At 38.8% G+C, this 22,228-nt stretch overlaps 1 protein-coding gene across 4 annotated transcripts in view; it reads left to right on the top strand.

Moving 5' to 3' along the window:
• The window catches only part of LOC146498400 (uncharacterized), a 122,891-nt gene that overhangs the window by 1,539 nt on the left and 99,124 nt on the right, over positions 1 to 22,228 (top strand). For all 4 annotated transcript variants that reach the window (XM_085141212.1, XM_085141210.1, XM_085141208.1 and 1 more), the window contains exon 2: positions 19,845 to 20,044. In XM_085141212.1, the coding sequence (XP_084997338.1) occupies positions 19,855 to 20,044 (190 nt within the window). In that variant the 5' untranslated portion in view covers positions 19,845 to 19,854. The remainder of the gene's footprint in view (positions 1 to 19,844; positions 20,045 to 22,228) is intronic.

Genomic DNA, 22,228 nt, shown 5'->3' with positions numbered 1-22,228 from the left:
TGGATCTTTCCTTTCTGTGTTCTGAGTTAAAGAGGTAATTAAGCAAAGTCACATTTGCAAGTATTAACATATAGTAAATGGACTGGTTCTTAGAGAGTGCTTTTCTACTCTACTTGAGCACTCAAAGTGCCTTATACACCTTATTCACACAAGCACTTTTTTTGGTGTCTAAGTGCTTTCTATCTAACACTCTGATCAGTGTATTAGGGACAGGCAACTTGGGTTTCAGTATCTTGACCAAGGACCCTTTGGCATGCAGACTTGAGCAGCCAGGTATCAAACTACCAACCTTCCAATTAGATGGCCTGCTCTACCTCCTGAGTCACAACCACTCTTGTATGTAGTCGTAGTCTAAAAATGTAATCCCCGAGATCTAAATAGCCCTAAAGCTGACCCTTAACTAGAGCATGTGATTTCTGATTACTAAGACTTGGAAAAATGATTATCAAAATTGTTCTTGGCAATCAGGAGAACCCCCCCCCCAAATATTCTAACTGACATACTTTAGGATTAAGCGTATCTGTAACCGGAAGGTCGCCGGTTCGGCTCTCTGTCCTGGTCGTTGTGTCCTTGGGCAAGACACTTTACCCTACCGCCTACTGGTGTTGGCCAGAGGGGCCGATGGTGCAATATGGCAGCCTCGCTTCTGTCAGTCTGCCCCAGGGCAGCTGTGGCTACAACCGTAGCTTGCTTCCACCAGTGTGTGAATGTGAGAGTGAATGAATAGTGGCATTGTAAAGCGCTTTGGGTGCCTTGAAAAGCGCTATATAAATAAATCCAATCCATTAAGTTTATGACAATGAGCAAAGACTGTCATTTAATCTGAAATGACTTAAAATGTCCAACTCACTGAATTGTGAGAACAGGCCGAGTACAATATTTGTATCCAAAACGACCAAAACATCCAGTGGCTTATTAGCTAAACTGTTCCCATTCCAATGGTGTCATGTTTGGCTGTTTTGTCAAAGCCCCTGGTGTCTCACAGCCCCTGGTGTCTCACACATAGGCGTAAGATATCCTTTGATGATGGTATTATTGGATGCCAAGGGCGAATGTTAAAAGCAGGACCAGGAGACTGCAGTTTTTATCTCTTCTCACTTCTTAGCTTTAGGCAGCAACACTGCTTACTTAGGTTTAGAAAAAGAACGCTATTTGGGCTAAAACAAACCCATTCAAAGTGTTAACTCTGCATGCTAAAAAATAAATGATGCTAAAAGGATAGCCAGTCACCTCAAATTTGACAGTAAGGCACCTGAAGAGTGTATATGTGATGAGTTCAGATTAAAACTGAGCTCAGATATTCTAAATCTTTGCAAACAGGAAGTAATTTCTGTAGGTGAGAGTGCAGAGAACTACACAGTCCAAGTAACCGCAGAGTAGCAAATCAGGAGAACATCCAGATTCCAGACCAGGTGCATGAAAATTCCAGATCATGAATATATAAATGAAAAAGGCATGTCAGTTCAACTCCTTTGACTCCTTGAATGTTTGAATCACAGAGATACTAAATGTAAAAAATGTCAGGCCATTTTTTGCCTGAGACTGCTGGCACAGAAGCTAGATGGATTATCTGAGATGTTTTAATACATGAGCGTTGTAATGATGATGATGCCATAATTTCTGCCTCAGGGATTGGTGGGATTACATCCAATCCCTCTCAAAGGGATCAACCAAGTAGCCCGGAAGTCAGCAGGCACCCAGCTAGGTATAGTTAGCATTTTTGCATCATTTGTAAGGCAATAGGCTTTTCTAGGCTTTTCCACTAAACCAAGCAAACAATATCATTATAGAGCTGGTCAAACCTTGACTACATATATAAGTCATTTTACAGTGTAGCATTGACAGTAATAATCAGTTGTTAGCAGGAAATGTGTAAGCTCTGTTGTCATTCAGTAAGTCAACAAGTCAGCCAGGCAGAGCTAGTACTGTAGAGATACGATCTAATCATGTTGTAGTTTCTCCAGGCGATTTCATAGGCCTGGTTTGTAAAATAAGATAAGATGACCTTTATTAGTCCCACAGATGAGAAATTTGTTAAAATGTAAGAATTATGTAAAAAATGTAAGATTATGTAACAAAATATGGAGTTATCTCATAAGATTTGTGTCCAGCATGAAACCAGGCGATATGAAGAGTGATAGCATTCTGTAGCCATTAGGTTTTTCTGGAGCTTTAAAGAAAATCTATGGACTACAAGATGAACTTCATTTGTTATCCAAAACTATGATGTTTCCTATTTTTTTCTGTTAAGTAAAAAAGAATGGAACAGTGGAAAAGAGGACTAGATCACCAACAGTTAGCGGTCTACAAAAAAAGTAGTAACGGTTGTGAATGATATTGCTAATTATTAAAGTCCTACGGTCAGGGGGAGTCCTCGGTAAGGAGCTTCTGGAGTTAAGGAGTTTTCCTTTAACTCTGGGCTTCAGTACACCTCTATGGAGAATTTTACCCTATTGTAGCAATTTGTTTTGCTTTTCAGTTCAATTCAATTAAGTTTAATTTATGTAGTACCAAATCACAACAACAGTCATATCAAGTTGCTTTATATTTTAAGGTAAGGACCCTACAATTTATAAAGAACAATTCCAATGATCAGACTGTGAGCAAGTACTTGGCGACAGCAGGAAGGTAAAACCCCCTTTCAACAGGAAGAAACCTTCGGCAGAACCAGGCTCAGGGAGGAGCAGCCGTCTGCCACAACTGGATGGGGGTGAGGGGAGGAAAACAGGACGAAAGACGTACCGTAGAAGAGAGCCAGAGTTTAATAAGAGCTAATGATTAAATGCACAGTGTGTAGTCCTTTCCAACTGATTGCTGTTCTATCTCTAAACACGCATGTTTCATGGCGCACAAGGGATGTGTATTCACCAAAAATGTTTGGGTAACACAAACACCAACCAGCAGTCAAAATAAGCAACTAGCTGTTGAAAATAGTGTGAATACTAGCTGAAATGTCAGACCAAATAACATTAATAATAAGGATAAAATTACCATAGGTAAATTATCATATAATGAAACAGCTAATGAAAGATAATACTGCTTTTTGTATGCTGGCTCATAAGCCCTTGGTTTGTGTGACATATTTGGGTTTACAGCTTGCTGCATTGCTTTTAAGTGACAACATAAGTCAAATAATGCAGCTGTGTTACTCACACATGGAAATAAACTGTCTATCAAATTCCACAAACTTTCATCTTGACACGTTTCAAAACATTATGTTAAGACTAACTGTAAATCCACTGAAATGGAAATTGTGCTTGCAGTCTCACTTCTGCTTAGTAATAAATTCACAGTGAATTAACTTTTCATTAATTCTATATATTTATAAGTTTCCGCCCTCTGAATATTTTAATGTTATCCAGTCAGCTTTTCACTTTGCTAATATATGGATCCTTAACGTGTTACACCAGTCACTTTGAGAATTCCTCTTTCAACAAACTTCACTATACTTCATTTATTATTGAAGCCAATTTTATTGCCAGATTGGGGACAAGGTGTGTTAACCTCCCTCAAACATTTATTATGTCTGATGAAATATATCAGTCACTGAAAGAAACATTATTGTTATGTAGTGTTTTAATCCTGCACACATGTTATCTGCTACTGGAAATATCAGGTTATGTGCTTTGATTGTACTGTTATCTTCAAATTATTTGGTTCATGTGAGGATTGGTGAGGAGGTGACCATGTTAAGCAGTATGAACATAGACCTGGTGCTGCTGCCTTATTTGTGGTTACCATAGTGATCTGCCTTGGTTAAAAGGGGATCACATTAAAGCACTTTTCCTGCTTTGTGAGACAGATCTTTTAAGAGAAAAGTCGTTGCTAAATCTCAAAATAAACAGTTCAGTGCATTTTTAAAGGTTGATTGATAGCTGTAAGAGCTTAATTGGTCAACCTCTAATAGTTAGCAAGACAGCAGTTCTTCTGTGAGGACTGTCAGTTTGCTTGAGGGCTTGGCGTTGAACAAAAGTGCTTCAAATGGGAATGCACATCAGATAACACTGTGTATGAAACCTTTAGAATGGGAAAGGCTGGTGTTGTATTGGATGTTAAAGTACTTGCTGTATGTGATGATCAGTCCCTGTTACATCCAGGGTATCCAGTGGCATCTGTGCATTGACGGATGGGTTAACATTATAGATTGCATTTAAACAGAGCCTTTAGTATTACTATTAATACCATTACTAGTAACTCAATTATCCATTTACTAATTTACACATCGTGATCTTTATCAGATCACCCAGATGAGCTACTTCAATGTGACCAAGGTAAATACCAACAGATATCAAGCACAGTGCAAAAATGATTGTCCATGTAGCCTTTGGAGTGAGCCAACTGTACAGTAGAGGTTCAGTGAATAGATCAAACAAAGGCTTCAGAGGCAACAACAAAGGTCAGTTTTTCCTGTGGAGAAAAGAGGCGGAGATTCAAATCAGACCTGACATCATGTGGCAGTTGAACCAGGAATGATGGGAAACACTGTGTCCCTTTCTCATCTTCATATTCATCCTTCTGAGAGCTTCCATTATTATGCGTTCATGATTTGAAATAAGCAAAGGTTATTTCTGTCCCACTGAGCTTAAGATCAGACCAGCCATCAGCCAGCAGAGCGAGGCAGGAATGAGTATAAAATGTCCCCTTCATTTAAGGCATCAAAACATGCGCCCTGCTCCCAGGATGTAAGCAAGAGTTCATTATTTAAACCCAAAGTCTGGAGTGCAGTCACAGTTCATCCCAGTTAAATGTTTGGGTGCAGAAAAATGTTAGCTGCTCAAAATAAGTTGAAGTTTATCCAATCCTTCCATATCCATCCAGTCACAATGTTTATTTTTAAACAATAAAATAAACAAATCTCAGTGGTCCGAAACGCAGTGTATTCACTGGCTGAGTCATCCCTAATGGCTTTTCAGTTAAATGGAACCGCAATCCTGTTCCTCAAACTGAATTCATTATCAATCACATGTCACTAAGCACACGCAGTATGCTTAGATGAGTGACTGTGTTGCCACTCAATTAGTCGAGTCCCATTTTTGAAGCCTAAGATGAGCATTTTTGCTGTTGCTGCTTGTTTTTGCAAACAGACGTGATGAATTGATTGGTGACCTCTCAGTCACAAGCTTGGTTTGCTGTTTGACATCATATGACAGAATATCTCTTGAAGTTGGATTGCAAACTTGGAAACTTTATTGGTAACTAGCCTAACACAAAGACATTTCCTATTTGACTGTCAACTGCTTAGTTTAAATGTATCAAGCTTTCATTTATGAAAAGATGAATGTGACTATGGTCATTTACAGTTCAACATTTTTATTTTTAGACTTTACTAGAGTAGCTTTGCATGATTCACAGTTCAAAATAAACCTTATTCTTACTCTTGGTACCGTTTCTCAAGTAATCATCCATCTAAAACAAGATGTTAAAGCTCCCTTTTTTCCTCTCTTTAGGCCAAATTCTTGCTAGTACATAACATGTAGCTGTGCACACTAGGGCTGCCACGATTACGTCGACTATCAAAATCGTCGACGACTGATTTAATAGTCGACGTGTCGTTTGAAGCTTTGTAAGATCACAAAAGACGCAGGAATAAGTAGTAGGATTTAAGAGTGTAATAACGGACTGAAACAGAAGATGGCAGCACTGCATGTACAAGGATGCCAGCTGCCGTTAAACCCTGAAGAAGAAGAAGTAGCTCTGTCCCAGAATTCATAGCGCAGCCCAGCTCAGTTTCCAACAATGGCGGCAGCTAGTTAGTTTTAATATTACTCTTATTATTCTTTCTGGGTCACAAAATAAACGTTTAACATATTTTCAGGCGAGAATGTAGCTGTGTAAACCTCAAATATCTGCTCAGTTTATCAAGACACCACATATTTTCAAAAGCGCTCCGACGTTTTCGGAGACGTCTGTTACCCACTAGCTCGATAGCTAGCCGGGGGCTAGGCTCACTAGAGCCGTGAGAACACCGGACTCCCGGCAAATCGTTTTCAAACCCACCGCCGTCTTTCTCTACTCAGGTTAAACATGATATATAAGTCATTTAGATAACTTAAAAATGTTATTGTTTGGCTTTTTTTTAGTATTTTATTTGTTCCTGAGTAAATCGGTTTGGCTGAGATTAAAGTTATAGTTTTACACAGCTGAATAAACGTCAAGCAGACAGCTGATTATCAGAAGTGTGAGATGCTCGAGAATATACTCCAGTGTCCTGTTATATTTTAGATAGCAAGGAGTTTATTAAACTTCACCGAAACAATCTGTAAATTTCATTAAAATTTAATAAACTATCATTTTGTCTTTATTTTTAGTTAGCACATACCTTAAACACTTAAAGCTGTAAGCTAATGATAGTTATATAAGAGCAGATGCTGCTGGTGCAATAAGCTGTCTGTTTTACGTCCAATGGATGATGATCTGATTAGTCGACTAATCGCAAAAATAATCGGTGACGAGTCGACTATCAAAATAATCGTTTGTGGCAGCCCTAGCGCACACAAACTGGCTGTCTTAGCCATATCGTCTCTTTTGACATCATACTGAACAAAAAAGTAAAAAAATACTGAGCCAAGCTGAGTTTTTACAGTCTAATGAGCCTCTGCTTTTTTCTGCTTTTTGCTATTTGTGCATACATCAACCTCATTATTAAACCTTGGCCATGTTTAACACGAACCTCCACCACTGAATCAGTATATACGTCTCCAGAAAAAAAAGCACAAGCATAATAGGCCCACCTTAATGGACCAAGAATGAAAGATAACAGAAACAGTGTTCTGTTGAATGAATGTGCTACAAAACACAGAAAGAAAAATCTATGAAATCAGAGTATGCACACAGCAAGAAAAAAGTGAGATGGAAAGATACAGTATCATTTCATGCAGATCAGTTTCCATTTGTTCTCCTCTATTCAACTTCACCAGCTCATATCATCTGTGCACTTCTTGTTTTCTTGAGTACCTTGACAACACACACACACACAGAAACTGAAACACAACACAAAGTCACACTTGACAGGTTTGCGCAGTTAGTAATCTGGATTTAGCTGACTTGTCTGAACCTACCCTCATATACTGGAACGTGTGTGCGTGTGCGTGTGCGTGCGTGCGCGTGTGTGTTATCAGCGGTAATATAAACTGCTGCTCATCAGAGACAGTCTGTGCATGTGTGTGTGTAGGTGTGTCAGAACTTGTACCCATCAAGGAGGAGACAGTGAGGAGCTGCTGAGTCACCATGGCGACTGGCTGGGCAGCCATGACAGGATTTTGTTAACACGTTTTGATGGCATGAGTCTGAAAAACAGAAACCTTCTTATATCACTGATATGATGTTTTTGTCCTGATTCTTTAATCAATGAGAATGGTTCTTTATAGTTACCTACATGTTTCCTGTTTTCATATCACATTGTTTTCCTGCTGTCAGGACCATGTGTTTGTCACACCAGGTTTTATTAAAAACATAAAAGGAGAAAAGCAAGAAAACATACGTAGCATCTTGAATGGTAAATGGCCTGTATTTATATAGCGCTTTACTAGTCCCTAAGGACCCCAAAGCGCTTTACATATCCAGTCATCCACCCATTCACACACTGGTGATGACAGCTACATTGTAGCCACAGCCACCCTGAGGCGCACTGACAGAGGCGAGGCTGCCAGACACTGGCGCCACCGGGCCCTCTGACCACTACCACCAGTAGGCAATGGGTGAAGTGTCTTGCCCAAGGACACAACGACCGAGACTGTCCAAGCCGGGGCTCGAACCGGCAACCTTCCGATTACAAGGCGAACTCCCAACTCTTGAGCCGCGATCACCCCGTGAAAGCACGATTGAACTGGTATTGCTTTCAGAGTCAACATTTTTAAACCAGTTAATGGACTCTCAGGCACATTTCAGCTCTCTAGATTACTTGCTCCCAATTAAATTAGGGAACATATTTATCCTCCACATCTGCCAGCTTTGTCATCTAGCTGTTGAGAGGAGCTGCCTGTCATTGTGGGACAGATCCCTGCTTGGCATGTAACCACGAAGTGAGTGTGGATGAGCTCCTTCTATTTCCCTAAAGCTGCACATAACAATTTGTAACTACTTATTAGAACTTATTTAACCTCAGATGTTACTGCTTGCTGTGGAGTCATCATTCAAATGACTTGCTTCACATATGAAAGTATAGATCAGTAGAGCTTCAAAATACATATGTGCATTGTGTTTTGATTGATGATATGGCACCATGTGGTTAGTCTCCAATAGAGATTTGCAGCTGTGATGGTGGAAGAGCATACTGTCCCTGTCCCTTAACAGACATTGTTGTTTTTTTTATTACTTTGAGCCAGCTGTTTTCCTACTTTAAGGTACAGATTTATCAATCCAGCTATGTTTAGTTCCATCTGAAATACACACCTTGTCTTGAGGTATTTGATGTCACTAGTACAAATCTCATACCAGTGTTAAATGAGTTTGTGTTTTGTTCCATTTGCGTTTTTGTTTTTTTGTTTTTTGTGCAAAGTGCAAATCTATATGAAACAGGTCAATGGAGATGCAGCCAGGATTAAAATTTGGTGGAATGCAATGTCAAACCAAATTACAGTGTCCTTCTTGATCTTAGATCTGGAAAATGACAATAAATTCAGTACACACATCTTGCATTGTTATTACTCCTACGTTCAATGCCATGGAAAGTGCTGGTACAGCAGTGATGTGCTCCTCTACTTTTTTGTGAATAAGCCTGATGTATTTAAATGAATATATGTGCTATGATGACTCATAAAATCTCATAATAAACCAGAATCCTGAATATAACCAATATGTTGGTAACTGCACTTAATACTGCAGCTACAAATATCTGTGGTCTTCTAAACCAAACAGAAGTGCAAATGCATATGATTTTTTTGCCATTTTTAGCCACCAACGAGCACAGTGAATGTGGGAAAGTGTATGTCCCCGGAGCCACTAACCTCTCCATTCACTGCTGTTACATCATTAGCACAGATTTAGATATTGTACTGTGAGTCATCACAGAGCTGAATTGACCTACAGCTTAGCTGAAAAACTGACTTGTATCTTTCTGTGTAATGAAAACAAGTGTTTTCTAGTCTGTGGTGAGATGAGAACTTGACCAGATGTGTAACAAAATCAGAACTGTATTCATTCCAATTTTGTAAATCTATTTTAACCCACATACAGATGAGAAGTGAATGAAAAAAAATTACAGTGTAAAAGAAAATTGTGTGAATTCCATCTTGACAGTAACTGATAGTGTCCCGGTGTCCATCTCTCCACCTGGTTGCATTGAGTCTTCTGTCATGCAGACGTCGGTGGTGAACAAAACAGTAATCACATAGTCACGGTTGTAAGCGTGAAGTGTTAAAGTCAGCGCTGTAGAGAAGCGAATCACCAGTTTTGTTTGTGGCTGAACTATGTGATGAGCTGACTTGTGCTGCTGCTGTAGCTCAGAGGTTTACTTTACGTTATAGACGTAGCTGTGTAGTAATCACGCAGCAGACCACAGTCCACAGTTCAGTGCTTTTCAGCATACTTGCTTTAATAACGGTTGCTGTTCACACACTCGTGCTGCAGCTTTACAGCTCAGCCACACACACTATACTTCCACTATACTTCAAGCCCCTGGCTGTCACCACTAATCTCACAATGTACTGGGCCCAGCTGCTTGTCTTCCTAGGAACACTATATGATATAATACTATATAATAATATATTAACAATGGATAGTGATGTGCACACTGACATATGTTTAGGACATGCACAAAAGTACCACATTTGGTGTAAATCCCATAATAATCATTGATTATGAATGGTCAGTACAGTCACATCAGTGATGTTAACTTGGTCAAAACACAACAAGGGCGAGAGATGTTCAGCACCAACGGCCTGATAGCGAATTGAGTCTTAGTCCAACTTCTCAGGCACTCATGCTGCCTGTCATCATCATAGAATCAGTTTCAGCTGGGTCTTCATCTCTCTTTTTAAAATCTAGCTAGCTAGTATTGTTTTCCCTGACGCCTCTGTGTTGCATCAGAATAAAAGTGGTCAAGTTGTTTTCTGCTTTTGTCAGAACTATCAGTCTGGCTTTGGTTGAGAACAAGCGTAGGGATTGGAATTGAGAAGAGCTTCCAAATTCTTATCAATCTCAGCAGTTCCTGTTTTCAATGTTGGCACAGTTTTCTGATAAGTGCACATTGCAAAAATATATCAAACTCAACTTGCACGTTTGAGTCATATGCAAGTTTTATGTGTAGTCTATATCTACCATTCATGCTGATCATTAAGAGTGTAAAAGATGGATGTCATCATTTATTATTTGATTTCTCAGTGTTGTTGCTGCTGTATGTTTGGAACCAGAAGTAACATCATTTGAGTGAAAGAACATCAGTGCTAAGTTGTCAGCTAATGGTAGCTAGCTTGGTTGTCAAGCTTCCCCCTTTAACCCTTTAAGACCTACCCTAGAACCAAGTCCGCCAGAGCTTATATTATATTTTTACATGTTGTAGTGCCATTTTTGGGAGCATTTCAAGTTGCTATACATCAATAGAACCATTATAGCCCATATTTTAATAATATGTATGCATTAAGTGCATAGTAATTACATAAATTGCAAAAAAGTGCAATAAACTACAAAAAAATTGAAAATCGTTTTTGTTTTTTTAACATATATTTCTAGTTAGAGAAATTTAAGAGGCTTATCCCTCAAAACTGTAAATACAAAAAAAAACATCTGTCTTTTTTGTCTAAGGTCTTTGAAAAAGTGGTTTTTAAGCAGCTCACTGAGCATTTGTTAACAAACAATCTGTTTGAACCTTTTCAGTCAGTTGCAGACAACGATCGCACTTCAGCTTTATTACTGCTGGATCTAAGTGCTGCGTTTGACACTGTGGATCACTGTATTTTATTGGATAGGCTTGAACATTTTATTGGAGTTACAGGAAATATTTTATCATGGCTGATAGCTTACCTGTCTGGGAGGTCTCAGACTGTTAGTTTTAAAAATGATCTCTCCGAGACTTGGGCAATGAGGCATGGGGTCCCTCAGGGCTCTGTACTTGGACAAGCGACACTGCAGAGGTTCTTGTCCATGCATTTGTGTCTTCACGTATTGATTATTGTAATGCTCTTCTTTCTGGGCTACCAAAGAAAAGCTCTACAGAGGTCTACAGATGGTGCAAAATGCAGCTGCTCGCATTTTAACAAGAACTGGGAAATTTAAGCACATTAGCCCTCTACTGAGATCTCTTCATTGGCTGCCTTGTTAGGTTCGAGCAGATTTTAAGATCCTGCTGCTCACCTACAAGGCCAATGGATTGTCACCTTCATACCTCTCCGACCTTTTACACCTTTATGTTCCATCCTGTGCTCTACGATCTTAGGACTCTGGCCTTCTAAAGGTTCCCAGAGCCAGAAAAAAGACAATTGGAGAACGTGCGTTTTCTTTTCGTGCACCATATTTGTGGAACAACCTCCCTCAAGATGTTAGGCAGGCATGCTCTGTGGGGGTTTTTAAAATTAAGTTGAAGACACATTTGTTCAGCCTATCCTACATGTCTTAATTCTATGCCTTCTAGTTTTTAAATTCTTATTGTTTTTAACTTGTATTGTGTTTTTTACTTGTATTGCTATGTATTGCTTTTATTTATTTATCCTTTTAGTTTCAAATAGCTGTACAACACTTTATTTATTATTGTTGATAGTTTTGTAGCCCAGGGATTGAAGGCTACAATGGGCCTACAATTGGATTGTAGACCCATTCTAGGTCCTGACATCCAAGTATATGTAGCTCAGGAAGTCTGAATGTATGAATGTGTGGGAATGTTAGATAGTATGCAAATGTGTACAGAAAAAAGTGTTTGTGTGAATGAGACAAGTTGTATAAATTGTTTTGACTTCTCAGAGTAGAAAAGGCCTATATAATAACTACTTCATTTACCATATGACTGCTCTTTGGTCTTGCCCATAGTGGTGGAGAGGCTGGAATTGGAAATTGATTCTGTAGACAGGTGTTAATCACATAACAAGTTGAGATCAGGACTATCTACAATTGATTGAGCCAATCTGTGGGAGCCAAAATTCTAGCTGTATTGTAGGGGATCAAATATTTCACTCAGTGACATGCAAATTAACTTTTAACTTTTATATAATAGTTTGTTTTGTGGGGGGATATTTTGGTTGATCTTCTGTCTCTCTCCAATAAAACTGCAATAAAAATTAGACACTAATTAGAATTAGAATGTGAGCTAACTTACAAATTCAATAGATCAAATAAACTGTGACAGGTAAGAATGTTGTAAATAAACACTTTCCAACCAACTGATTTTTTATTGTTAATAACTTTTTTGCATCACAAATGTTCATTTATAGTTATAAGAATGCATCAGAGTCTATAGCAGAAATGTAACAGTATACATTTTTAGTTTTAGTATGACATTTCCCTTTTAGTTTGGTTTTATTGGAGCAGATTATGTGGTCTGACTGAGCACTCTAAGCACTTTAGACAGCATAGCTCATTCACCCATTCACACCCACTTTTTTCTACATAAATTGTTGTTTAATGTTGTAGTGATTGAAATGATGAAAAGACATTTTTGTTCAATGACTCTTGCAATTCTAAGAGTTACTCTATTTACTGATACTTCAAGATTGAAAAATCTATAATGCAAACTCCTCCCAGAAAACTTTGTCAGCCTGGTCAAAATAATTACAAAACCTAGCTAATACCCTTTTTATGTAAAGCAGAAAAAGGCAGCAATTTGGAAATAGAGCTTAATTGACATTATGTTTCGCGTTACCTCACACACAGTTACAAAAATATCCTCAGGTTAATCTCAGTTGTATTATGATGGTACAGCAAAGTGTTTAAATTCCTGCCAGTGTGTGTGTCATAGCTTGTGTGAGGACTGCCAGTGGTTTGGAGGGTGAAGTGATTACGTTGCAGACGGTTGGCTTCAGACAGGGAGAGGTGGTGGTTTTCGGGTAGAAAGACAGTTTTTAATCCTTCAGACCTGAACAGCTCACTCAACAGTCTTACCGTCGCTATCAGCTTTTTCTTTTTTCCTCCTTACTTTATGTACTGCTTTTTCTTTGCCAACATAGTAACATGATAATACAGATGTGTAGCACTGATGTTAAAGTTTATTCTAAGAGGGAACCCACTGATTGTAGCCATCCTGTTGAAATAATGTTGTTTGTAAAAAAAAAGAAGAAAAAAAAGAAAATGTGATTCACAGAATGTTTATTTGAATAGAAATAAATTTTCACATATTTTAAACTTAACTAACTGTCTCTGTTTTGTGCAACTTTCTTGTAGTTGTCCATTATATTTCAACATTGCAATAAAGTTCACAGGTATAGTAACTGTTGACTTTGCAGATTACATTTTTAGAAAACTACCTAAAAACAAACTGAATATATTATTCTGCATCTAAAATGATGAGCATGACCAGCTGTTAACTTTACTTTAAAACTTTGGAGTGCACCGCTTTTACTACCTTAAGATAATGTTATTTCATATGTATTATACATTGTGGGAAAAAATATTGAGCTCAGCTGTAATACAGTTATTACAGCTTATTCACTAGCCACTCATTAACTATGCATGCTGTAGAGGATGTAATGCACACTGGTTTTATCAGAGCTTTTTCATCTGAAAATATCTGCGTACTGCAGATATAAATAGACAAACAGCAGCTTCAAACTGAGCAGAACTGCAGAGTCCTGTGATCATCTTTAGTGTTTTTATCATTGTTTTGAGTAATTCTCTGTAAGTAAATCTTCGTATTGAATCTAGAAATTATATACACTGTTACCTTCAAAACGTGAAGCTTTTCCATAATTGGGATTCTGGATAAGCTTCTCTATGGGTTGTATTTCCAGACACAAAACTTAATTGTTATTCTGTATAATTCTGTATGTCAGTAATGATAAAAAAAAAAAGTCTGCTATTGTGAGTAACAACAGTAGATAGACAGATTCAATGAGGCAAAAAAGAAGCCCCCCCAAAGAACCCCAAGTCCAGGCCTCTGAATGTTCTGGCTTATGAAACCTGTCCAATGAAGCGATAAATATTGCAGTATAATACGCTAGGAGGGCAATGGAGGCTTCTATTTAGGGATAGTTCATTTTGAAAATTAGAATGATGGCGTTATTGAGTACATCCTGATTGTGTTTGTGTGAGGAGGAGTCAGGAGGAATGTGTGACTGTGACACAAAGTACTTGGAATGAGCACTTTTGGTAAAAATGTATGTTTATGAGAAAAATGAGAGGAGAGTGAAAGAATAAGACGTTTGCATGTGGATTAGCACAATAGTGAAAACCAACAAGAGAAAACAAGACTGTTAAAGAACCCCAAAGTGACTCTCAGTTTGGGAATGTGTGTGGTGACCACTGTAAGGTGTCTGACCCCTGAAACAATGGCCTACAGTTCTTCTCAAGGCCTGCTAACACTCTACTGTATGTCCTCATCCTGGCTGCTGGCCACAGAGTGTCAGTGTGTGTGTTTGGTACAGTTGCAAGACAATGACAGCTTGTTTGCCGCGAGTGTGGATGGAGGGATAAACAGAAATAAAGGACAGGGAGAAAGAAGAGTTTGTAACAGGCAGTGTTGGGTAAGTTACTTTAAAATAGTAACTTAGTTACATTACTAGTTACTCCTATCAAAAGTAACTCAGTTACTTCAAGTTACTCGTTACTTTCAAAGTAACTAGTTACTATGGAAAGTAACTTTGGTTTTACTCAGAATCAGTGTTGGGTAAGTTACTTTAAAATAGTAACTTAGTTACATTACTAGTTACTTCTATCAAAAGTAACTCAGTTACTTCAAGTTACTCGTTACTTTCAAAGTAACTAGTTACTAGGGAAAGTAACTTTGGTTTTACTCAGAATTCTCTTGTTAATGTGTTGCTTCCATAACTTTGCCAGTCTTCTAGCTTGCTTACTTGCCACAAGTGCACTGTGCCACCTACCAATAGAAAGGAAAAGATAATACATATTTCCACGAGAGAAATCCCACGCCTGGACCATCATTGACTGCTGCCATGATTCTAGCCTACGTCACAGCGTCATGTGCGCCTTTTACATCCAACACAAAAAACTGCAGTCGTGGTGCTTTGATTGTACTCAGAACTCGGAAATTCTGCCTTCTAAATAGGAAGATGTAGGTAACACCAGACTGCAGATGAGCTGCATACAGGGCTGGACGGGGACAAAAAATCGGCCCGGGCATTTTGACTAGAGACCGGCCATTATAGGAAAAATCATAAAGCCTTTGAATGAAAACAAACGCTGTTGTGACAGTGATGTTCACTGTTTTGATGGTATATATGCATCAATCGTTTTTTGTAAGATTCAGATAATTATTTTTTAAAAGCTAGACATTTTAAATGAGAATAAAAAAGAAAAGTATTTCTTTGTGCCCACCTCTCCCTGTTAATGCCCCACCTGGCGCCCCTGGCAAAACTTTGCTAGATCGCTCCTGCACAGTTACCAGCTGTCAGCTACCTAAAAAGGATCCTGGGGTTATCTGTCTCTCAGAAACAGTTCATAACTTCCCTTCAACTCATTTATGTCACCTAAAAGGTAAACCTGTTTCTCCATCACCTGTTCAGCTCTGATGGTTCAGTAAGGACATCTCCTGGTTTCATGTTTCCCTCTCACCAGATAAACAAACCGACATCATCATCATCAGCAGCTTTTTTGCAGCTGTGGCTCCAGCAAACATCAGCTGATACTAGGAATTAATATTAAATAAATCCTAACAACAGCTGATCAAGCTTAAACGTGCTGCTGTTGTTTAACGCGACATCGGCTGGTTTCCTCTTTCTGGCGCAAAGTGGGCGATAAACAAACAAGAGAGCCGATCAGCTGATCATTGATCAGTTTTCATGATTGAAGTAGAAACGGGAGAGGGAGGGGGGAGAATGAGAGACGAAGAGGCAGCTGTGCAGCAAAGACACAGAATAACTCCAGCTTTGTGCCTTTTTCATTGTAGCCGAATTACGGGACAAACTGTTCCTTTTCACCTCAATAAGAAATGCGTAATATTTTCTCTGAATACCAGACGGGACGGTTGGCAACTCTAATAACTTATGAACAAAATAAAGTTTAACATCGTTAACATCATAGCACCCACCCAGCTGTATAGAAACTCCGTCATGCTAGCTAGTACGCAGTACGGAAAAAGTCAGAATAACGAAAATAAACTCCACCTAAACTTGATTTATATCTGACCCAGATAGACTGCAGGTCATAACTTCTTACCTGAAGTTCAGTTCACACTTGGACCGACGGCTGCCTTGGGTCTCTTTTCCTTCTCTTCCACCTGCTGGCCTCCAACACTTGCTAATGTTATTGAATCTGTGGAAGCTCCGCGATAGCCACCACACGAAGTAACGAGTAACGACCCTATCTAAATCCCAGTAACGACTAACGCGTTCCTGATTTTGACATAATAACTAGTTACCGTGCTCGTTACCACAATAATAACGTAGTTACTGTAACGCGTTACTTAATAACGCGTTAGTCCCAACACTGCTCAGAATTCTCTTATTAATGTGTTGCTTCCATAACTTTGCCAGTCTTCTAGCTTGCTTACTTGCCACAAGTGCACTGTGCCACCTACCAATAGAAAGGAAAAGATAATGTGCATATTTCCACGAGAGAAATCCCACGCCTGGACCATCATTGACTGCTGCCATGATTCTAGCCTACGTCACAGCGTCGTGTGCGCCTTTTACATCCAACACAAAAACTGCAGTCGTGGTGCTTTGATTGTACTCAGAACTCGGAAATTCTACCTTCTGAATAGGAAGATGTAGGTAACACCAGACTGCAGATGAGCTGCATACAGGGCTGGACTGGGACAAAAAATCGGCCCGGGCGTTTTGACTAGAGACTGGCCCACCATTATAGGAAAAATCATAAAGCCTTTGAATGAAAACAAACGCTGTTGTGACAGTGATGTACACTGTTTTGATGGTATATATGCATCAATCTATCAATCGTTTGTTGTAAGATTCAGATAATTAGTTTTTAAAAGCTAGACATTTTAAATGAGAATAAGAAAGAAAAGTATTTCTTTGTGCCCACCTCTCCCTGTTAATGCCCTACCTGGCCCCCCTGGCAAAACTTTGCTAGATCCGCACCTGCACAGTTACCAGCTGTCAGCTACCTAAAAAAGGATCCTGGGGTTATCTGTCTCTCAGAAACAGTTCATAACTTCCCTTCAACTCATTCATGTCACCTAAAACGTAAACCTGTTTCTCCATCACCTGTTCAGCTCTGATGATTCAGTAAGGACATCTCCTGGTTTCATCTTCATGTTTCCCTCTCACCAGATAACCAAACCGACATCATGACCAGCAGCTTTTTTACAGCTGTGGCTCCAGCAAACATCAGCTGATACTAGAAATTAATATTAAATAAATTCTAACAACTGCTGATCAAGCTTAAACGTGCTGCTGTTGTTTAACGTGACATCGGCTGGTTTCCTCTTTCTGGCGCAAAGTGGGCGATAAACAAACAAGAGAGCCGATCAGCTGATCATTGATCAGTTTTCATGATTGAAGTAGAAACAGGAGAGAGAGGGGAGAGAATGAAAGAAGAAGAGGCAGCTGTGCAGCAAAGACACAGAATAACTCCAGCTTTGTGCCTTTTTCATTGTAGCTGAATTACGGGACAAACTGTTCCTTTTCACCTCAATAAGAAACGCGTAATATTTTCTCTGAATACCAGACGGGACAGTTGGCAACTCTAATAACTTATGAACAAAATAAAGTTCAACATCATTAACTTCATAGCACCCACCCAGCTGTATAGAAACTCCGTCATGCTAGCTAGTACGCAGTACGGAAAAAGTCAGAATAACGAAAATAAACTCCACCTAAACTTGGTTTATATCTGACTCGGATAGCCTGCAGGTCATAACTTCTTACCTGAAGTTCAGTTCACACTTGGACCGGCGGCCGCCTCGGGTCTCTTTTCCTTCTGCGTCCCCTTTCCCTCATCCACCTGCTGCCTCCACCACTTGCTAATGTTACAGAATCTGTGGAAGCTCCGCGATAGCCACCACACGAAGTAACGAGTAACGACCCTATCTAAATCCCAGTAACGACTAACGCGTTCCTGATTTTGGCATAATAACTAGTTACCGTGTTCGTTACCACAATAATAACGTAGTTACTGTAATGCGTTACTTAATAACGCGTTAGTCCCAACACTGGTAACAGGGTCATGCTGTCTAAGTGTTGGGCTGCAGTGTGTATTTGTGGGATTTAGAAAGTTGTAAGGGGTCATATCTTAACTGAACATGTTGATTTAAGTTATGTCAGGATGGAGTGCATTTCATTTTCTTATTTCCTTCCTTGATGCATCTTATTCCAGAAACGGTTTGTCAGTCAAATTGTGTCAGGGATTAGTTTGCATCATATTTGCTTTTTATGCTGTACTGTATATTACCGCTCTACTTTTCTCCACATTGGAGCTTGCTGAACAGGTGCTTCAATTAAGCATTTAATTAAGCAATTAAGCAGTATTCCTCATGATTCCTTCCAAATTAATACGATTCCCAGTAGGGCTGTTCGATATAACGATATATATCGGATGACGATATAAAAACATCTATCGTTTCAGTTTACGCTATCGTTTGTTTCGTGGTGTCACAAAATAAACTGTTTATAGCAATATTTTTTCATCGTTTTGATGGTCACTGTAGTGGCTATATTAATTTCTTAAAGTTCTCTCTTTCTCTTATATTTAATATAACCACACTACGGAGGGACAAGCGCCTGTTTTTATGCATTGCCGTTAGCAACAATGACAGTAAACCCATCGCGTGTCCGCTTGTTTATTTTCCACATAAACCTTTCACAATAAAGCTCAAGATCCTGTTGAGACTTTTCAAAATAAACTGAATCACGTGAAAGATGCAGTGTTTACGGATGAGAAGTAAAAAAGAGCCGCCAGGTGCTAAAAAAATAAACCTTAGACTAGAACAGGCTTTTCCCCGCAGCACGCCGTGTAATAAATACTCACAAAGAAAACGGCGGCCATTACAACTTAACTAAAAATGTATCGTTTCATGCATCGGTTAAAACACTCGACTCCAGCTACATGACGCCCAGCTGGAAACACTTCACGCAAGTCGAGCTGCCCGAGATTCACAGCATTTACAGAAAATGTTAAATCTTTGTGATTTATATCGTTAAGGGGACGATAGATGTCTTATATCGTATATGAGATTTTGGTCATATTGCACAGCCCTAATTCCCAGTTCCAGATGAACTGAAGCATCCCCACAGCATAATACTCCCACTACCATGTTTCACTGTGGGGACGGTGATCTTCCTTCTTTCTTTGCACATAAACAACATATCTGTGCTTATAGTTTCATCTCATCATCAGTAATTCAACTCTGAACTGATTGCTTTTGTTTTTGGCACGATGCTTTCTCAAGTAACAGTTCAGGCCCTTTGTGAAGCTTTTATATTGTGAGTAAAGATACTCCTCAGTTTTGACTAGATTTTTCAAGCTTTGAGCATTTGAAAGGTGCTTAAAAAGAAGTAAATGGTTCAATAAAAAGGTCTGTTTTCAAGTTGCTTATTAATATTTACCCAGGTCATTTTTTCTGAAATATGCCTGCTACTTTCTGTAGATGGAAATAATTTACGTTTTCTAAAAAAGAAGTCATATGTTGAAAATCCCTTGCTCTGTTAAAAAAAAGAGCATTTTTCCTAAAAACTGCCTGATAAAGTTTATAAGTGTAATGAGCAACATGGGCGCCCGACTAAAGGTGAAGAAAAATATCATTAAGCAAAAATTAATATAAGTTATTTTGTCCCTTTTCTCTCCAGTAACGGGACTATGGACCTGAGCCTGCGAGATGCTCTGGGTGGGGGTGGCGGTGGCGTCCAAGGTGGGGCCCCTGGTGATGCCCTTCTGAAGAGAGACTTTGTGGCTTCACTGGAGAAAGAGAGCTACGATGACAAAGTTGGGGAGACAGTCTCCAAGAGTGACTACCGACCCTTACTGGATGGAAAGGACACCAAGAGCGGTAAGTTGCTACAAGCATTTAAACATAGACATAGTGATTTTCTTCATGTGATCTTCTGGCTGAATGGGTTGGTTGGTAACCCAGTAGATATTTAGATATTTTGGCGTCACTAGAGTTCAATTTAAGTTGTCTGCCTCACACTGGCGTCCAGTTCACTCTGGAAAAACTGAAAAACACAACCTGTATTTACCAGTTGGTTCTGTAGAATGAGCCATCAGTTGATGTGTGCTGGCACTGGGATCAGCTGGGATTGCAACTAAGCTTGACTTCATGGCCTGCTTGAAATAACATTAGGCTTGCAGCGCTTTTAAAATGAGTTACATCTTATCAATCTGATGGTAAGTGATAGCTTAATAATGAAGCTGTGCTGTCTGGGTATGGCTGTTATTGTAGTGCACCATATCTTAAAGTTATTTTAAAGTTATTTTAGTTATTTATCTACCACATATCTATATGATAATATATGTAATTTAATAGACACAGAAAAGCAACATTATGGTACAGGACTCGGTGATTGGATTGTATGCTGCTTAGTTTTTTTTGTCACGTTAGAAACACATCAGACAGGCTCCCACTGTCAGTCTTTTTAAATCTTATCTTAAAACGCATTTTTATTTACTGGCTTTTAATACAGCATGAGAGTTATTTGTTATTTTATTATGTATGTTGTATTCTTGTACAGCACTTTGGTCAACGCTCCTGTTGTAATTAAATGTGCTATATAAATAATTAAACCATACCAAACTTGATCACTTGAAGAACCTCTGGCACTCAGCTTGGATCCAACACTTACTATAATTCAGTTTGACACCATCCTTTTTTAGACAGTCCGTCTCTGGGTCAAAGTTCATTTTCAGACTTTACCTCTTAAAGAAACACAGAAGAAATAATTAGTTATAGAAACAGAAGAAATAATTTCCCAGGCTGTGTTGTAGCCTTTGTGACTGCTAACATATTATTAACTTGACACCTTTTGAAGATGATCGGTAAAAGAGTCACCTCAGATTTGTCCGAAGCTGTAGGAAAACATTAGTTAGTGTGGAGGCGGCTGGATCTCAGGGAAGTAATGTGGCACAGATAAAGTTCTGTTAACTGTTCATAATATCAGACAAAATGTGCTGAAAAAGTAAAGCAACTTGAAGCTGACTTGGCCTCAAAATGATAATTTGTCACGCAAGCCTGTGATTCAAATGAAAATACCACCAAAGCAAGGTATGACATGACCATGTTAATCTTCCATAGATGTTGAGTTGATCAAAACTGTGTTATGAAAATGGTGGAGTACAACTGTCCTGTTAGTTTGGTAATGTTTCCTGGCTTGCGGTACTATAATATGGAGAACTGAAGACATATCACTAGATGTTAAGAACGACTGGTGGACAGGGGAGGAGATTTCGATTGTTTTTTGTCAGCACAACGTGTCTGACACTGCTTGGTTACTGTAAATGACCTTTAAATTTGGTAAATATTTTTACGTTTGTTTGAAAGGCACTTCGGATTTATTTTGAAATCCATGCTTTTATTTTGAAACAGGAAACTGGCGCAAAACCGTTAAAGGGCTGTTAGTAACGTTTCTTTTAGGATATGGTAAATAGTGTGCCTTAAAGTGAAAAATATGTACGTTTCCTTTGCCAATTAGTACCTGGCTGACAGTGGCACAAGGTTTGTTAATGTTTCCTTTAACGGAATAAGTTACATGCAATCAAAATGTCGTTTAATAGAGTTTATGTTGTTAACCTTGACCTTGACCTTTATGTGTAGTTGTAAGTTAGTGAGGTGATATAATGAATTGAGTGATGTAAATTTTATGTATATGCTATATGTGAGCAGGAGAAATTTGTTTCCTTTGATGTTATTAATATTAATGTATTAATATTGCTGGTTTTGTTTTGCTCCTAGCACTTACGGTGTCTTCACTGAATGTTTCAATAAAAACCTTTCCAATAAAACCTCTGTGAAGCATCAGTATAAGAGACCATCATTCAGCCAGGGATGCTACAGTTACTGACTTTTAATAAATAAATAAATCTGAGATGCTTGTAAAAACGTGTATACAGCAACTGTTGCCTGAATATTTTTCTGTGATTCATTCCCTACATCATGGTAAATAAATACGGTAGCAGTAGTAGTGGTTTTAAAGTATACAAACATTGTCTATGAGGGCACAGTGGAGAGATAAGCTTT

This window comes from Neolamprologus multifasciatus, chromosome 18 (assembly GCF_963576455.1).
Source record: "Neolamprologus multifasciatus chromosome 18, fNeoMul1.2, whole genome shotgun sequence".
Classification (NCBI taxonomy): domain Eukaryota; kingdom Metazoa; phylum Chordata; class Actinopteri; order Cichliformes; family Cichlidae; genus Neolamprologus; species Neolamprologus multifasciatus.
The sequence above is the reverse complement of the archived record's forward strand: the minus strand, read 5'-3'. Positions and strand labels throughout refer to the sequence as shown.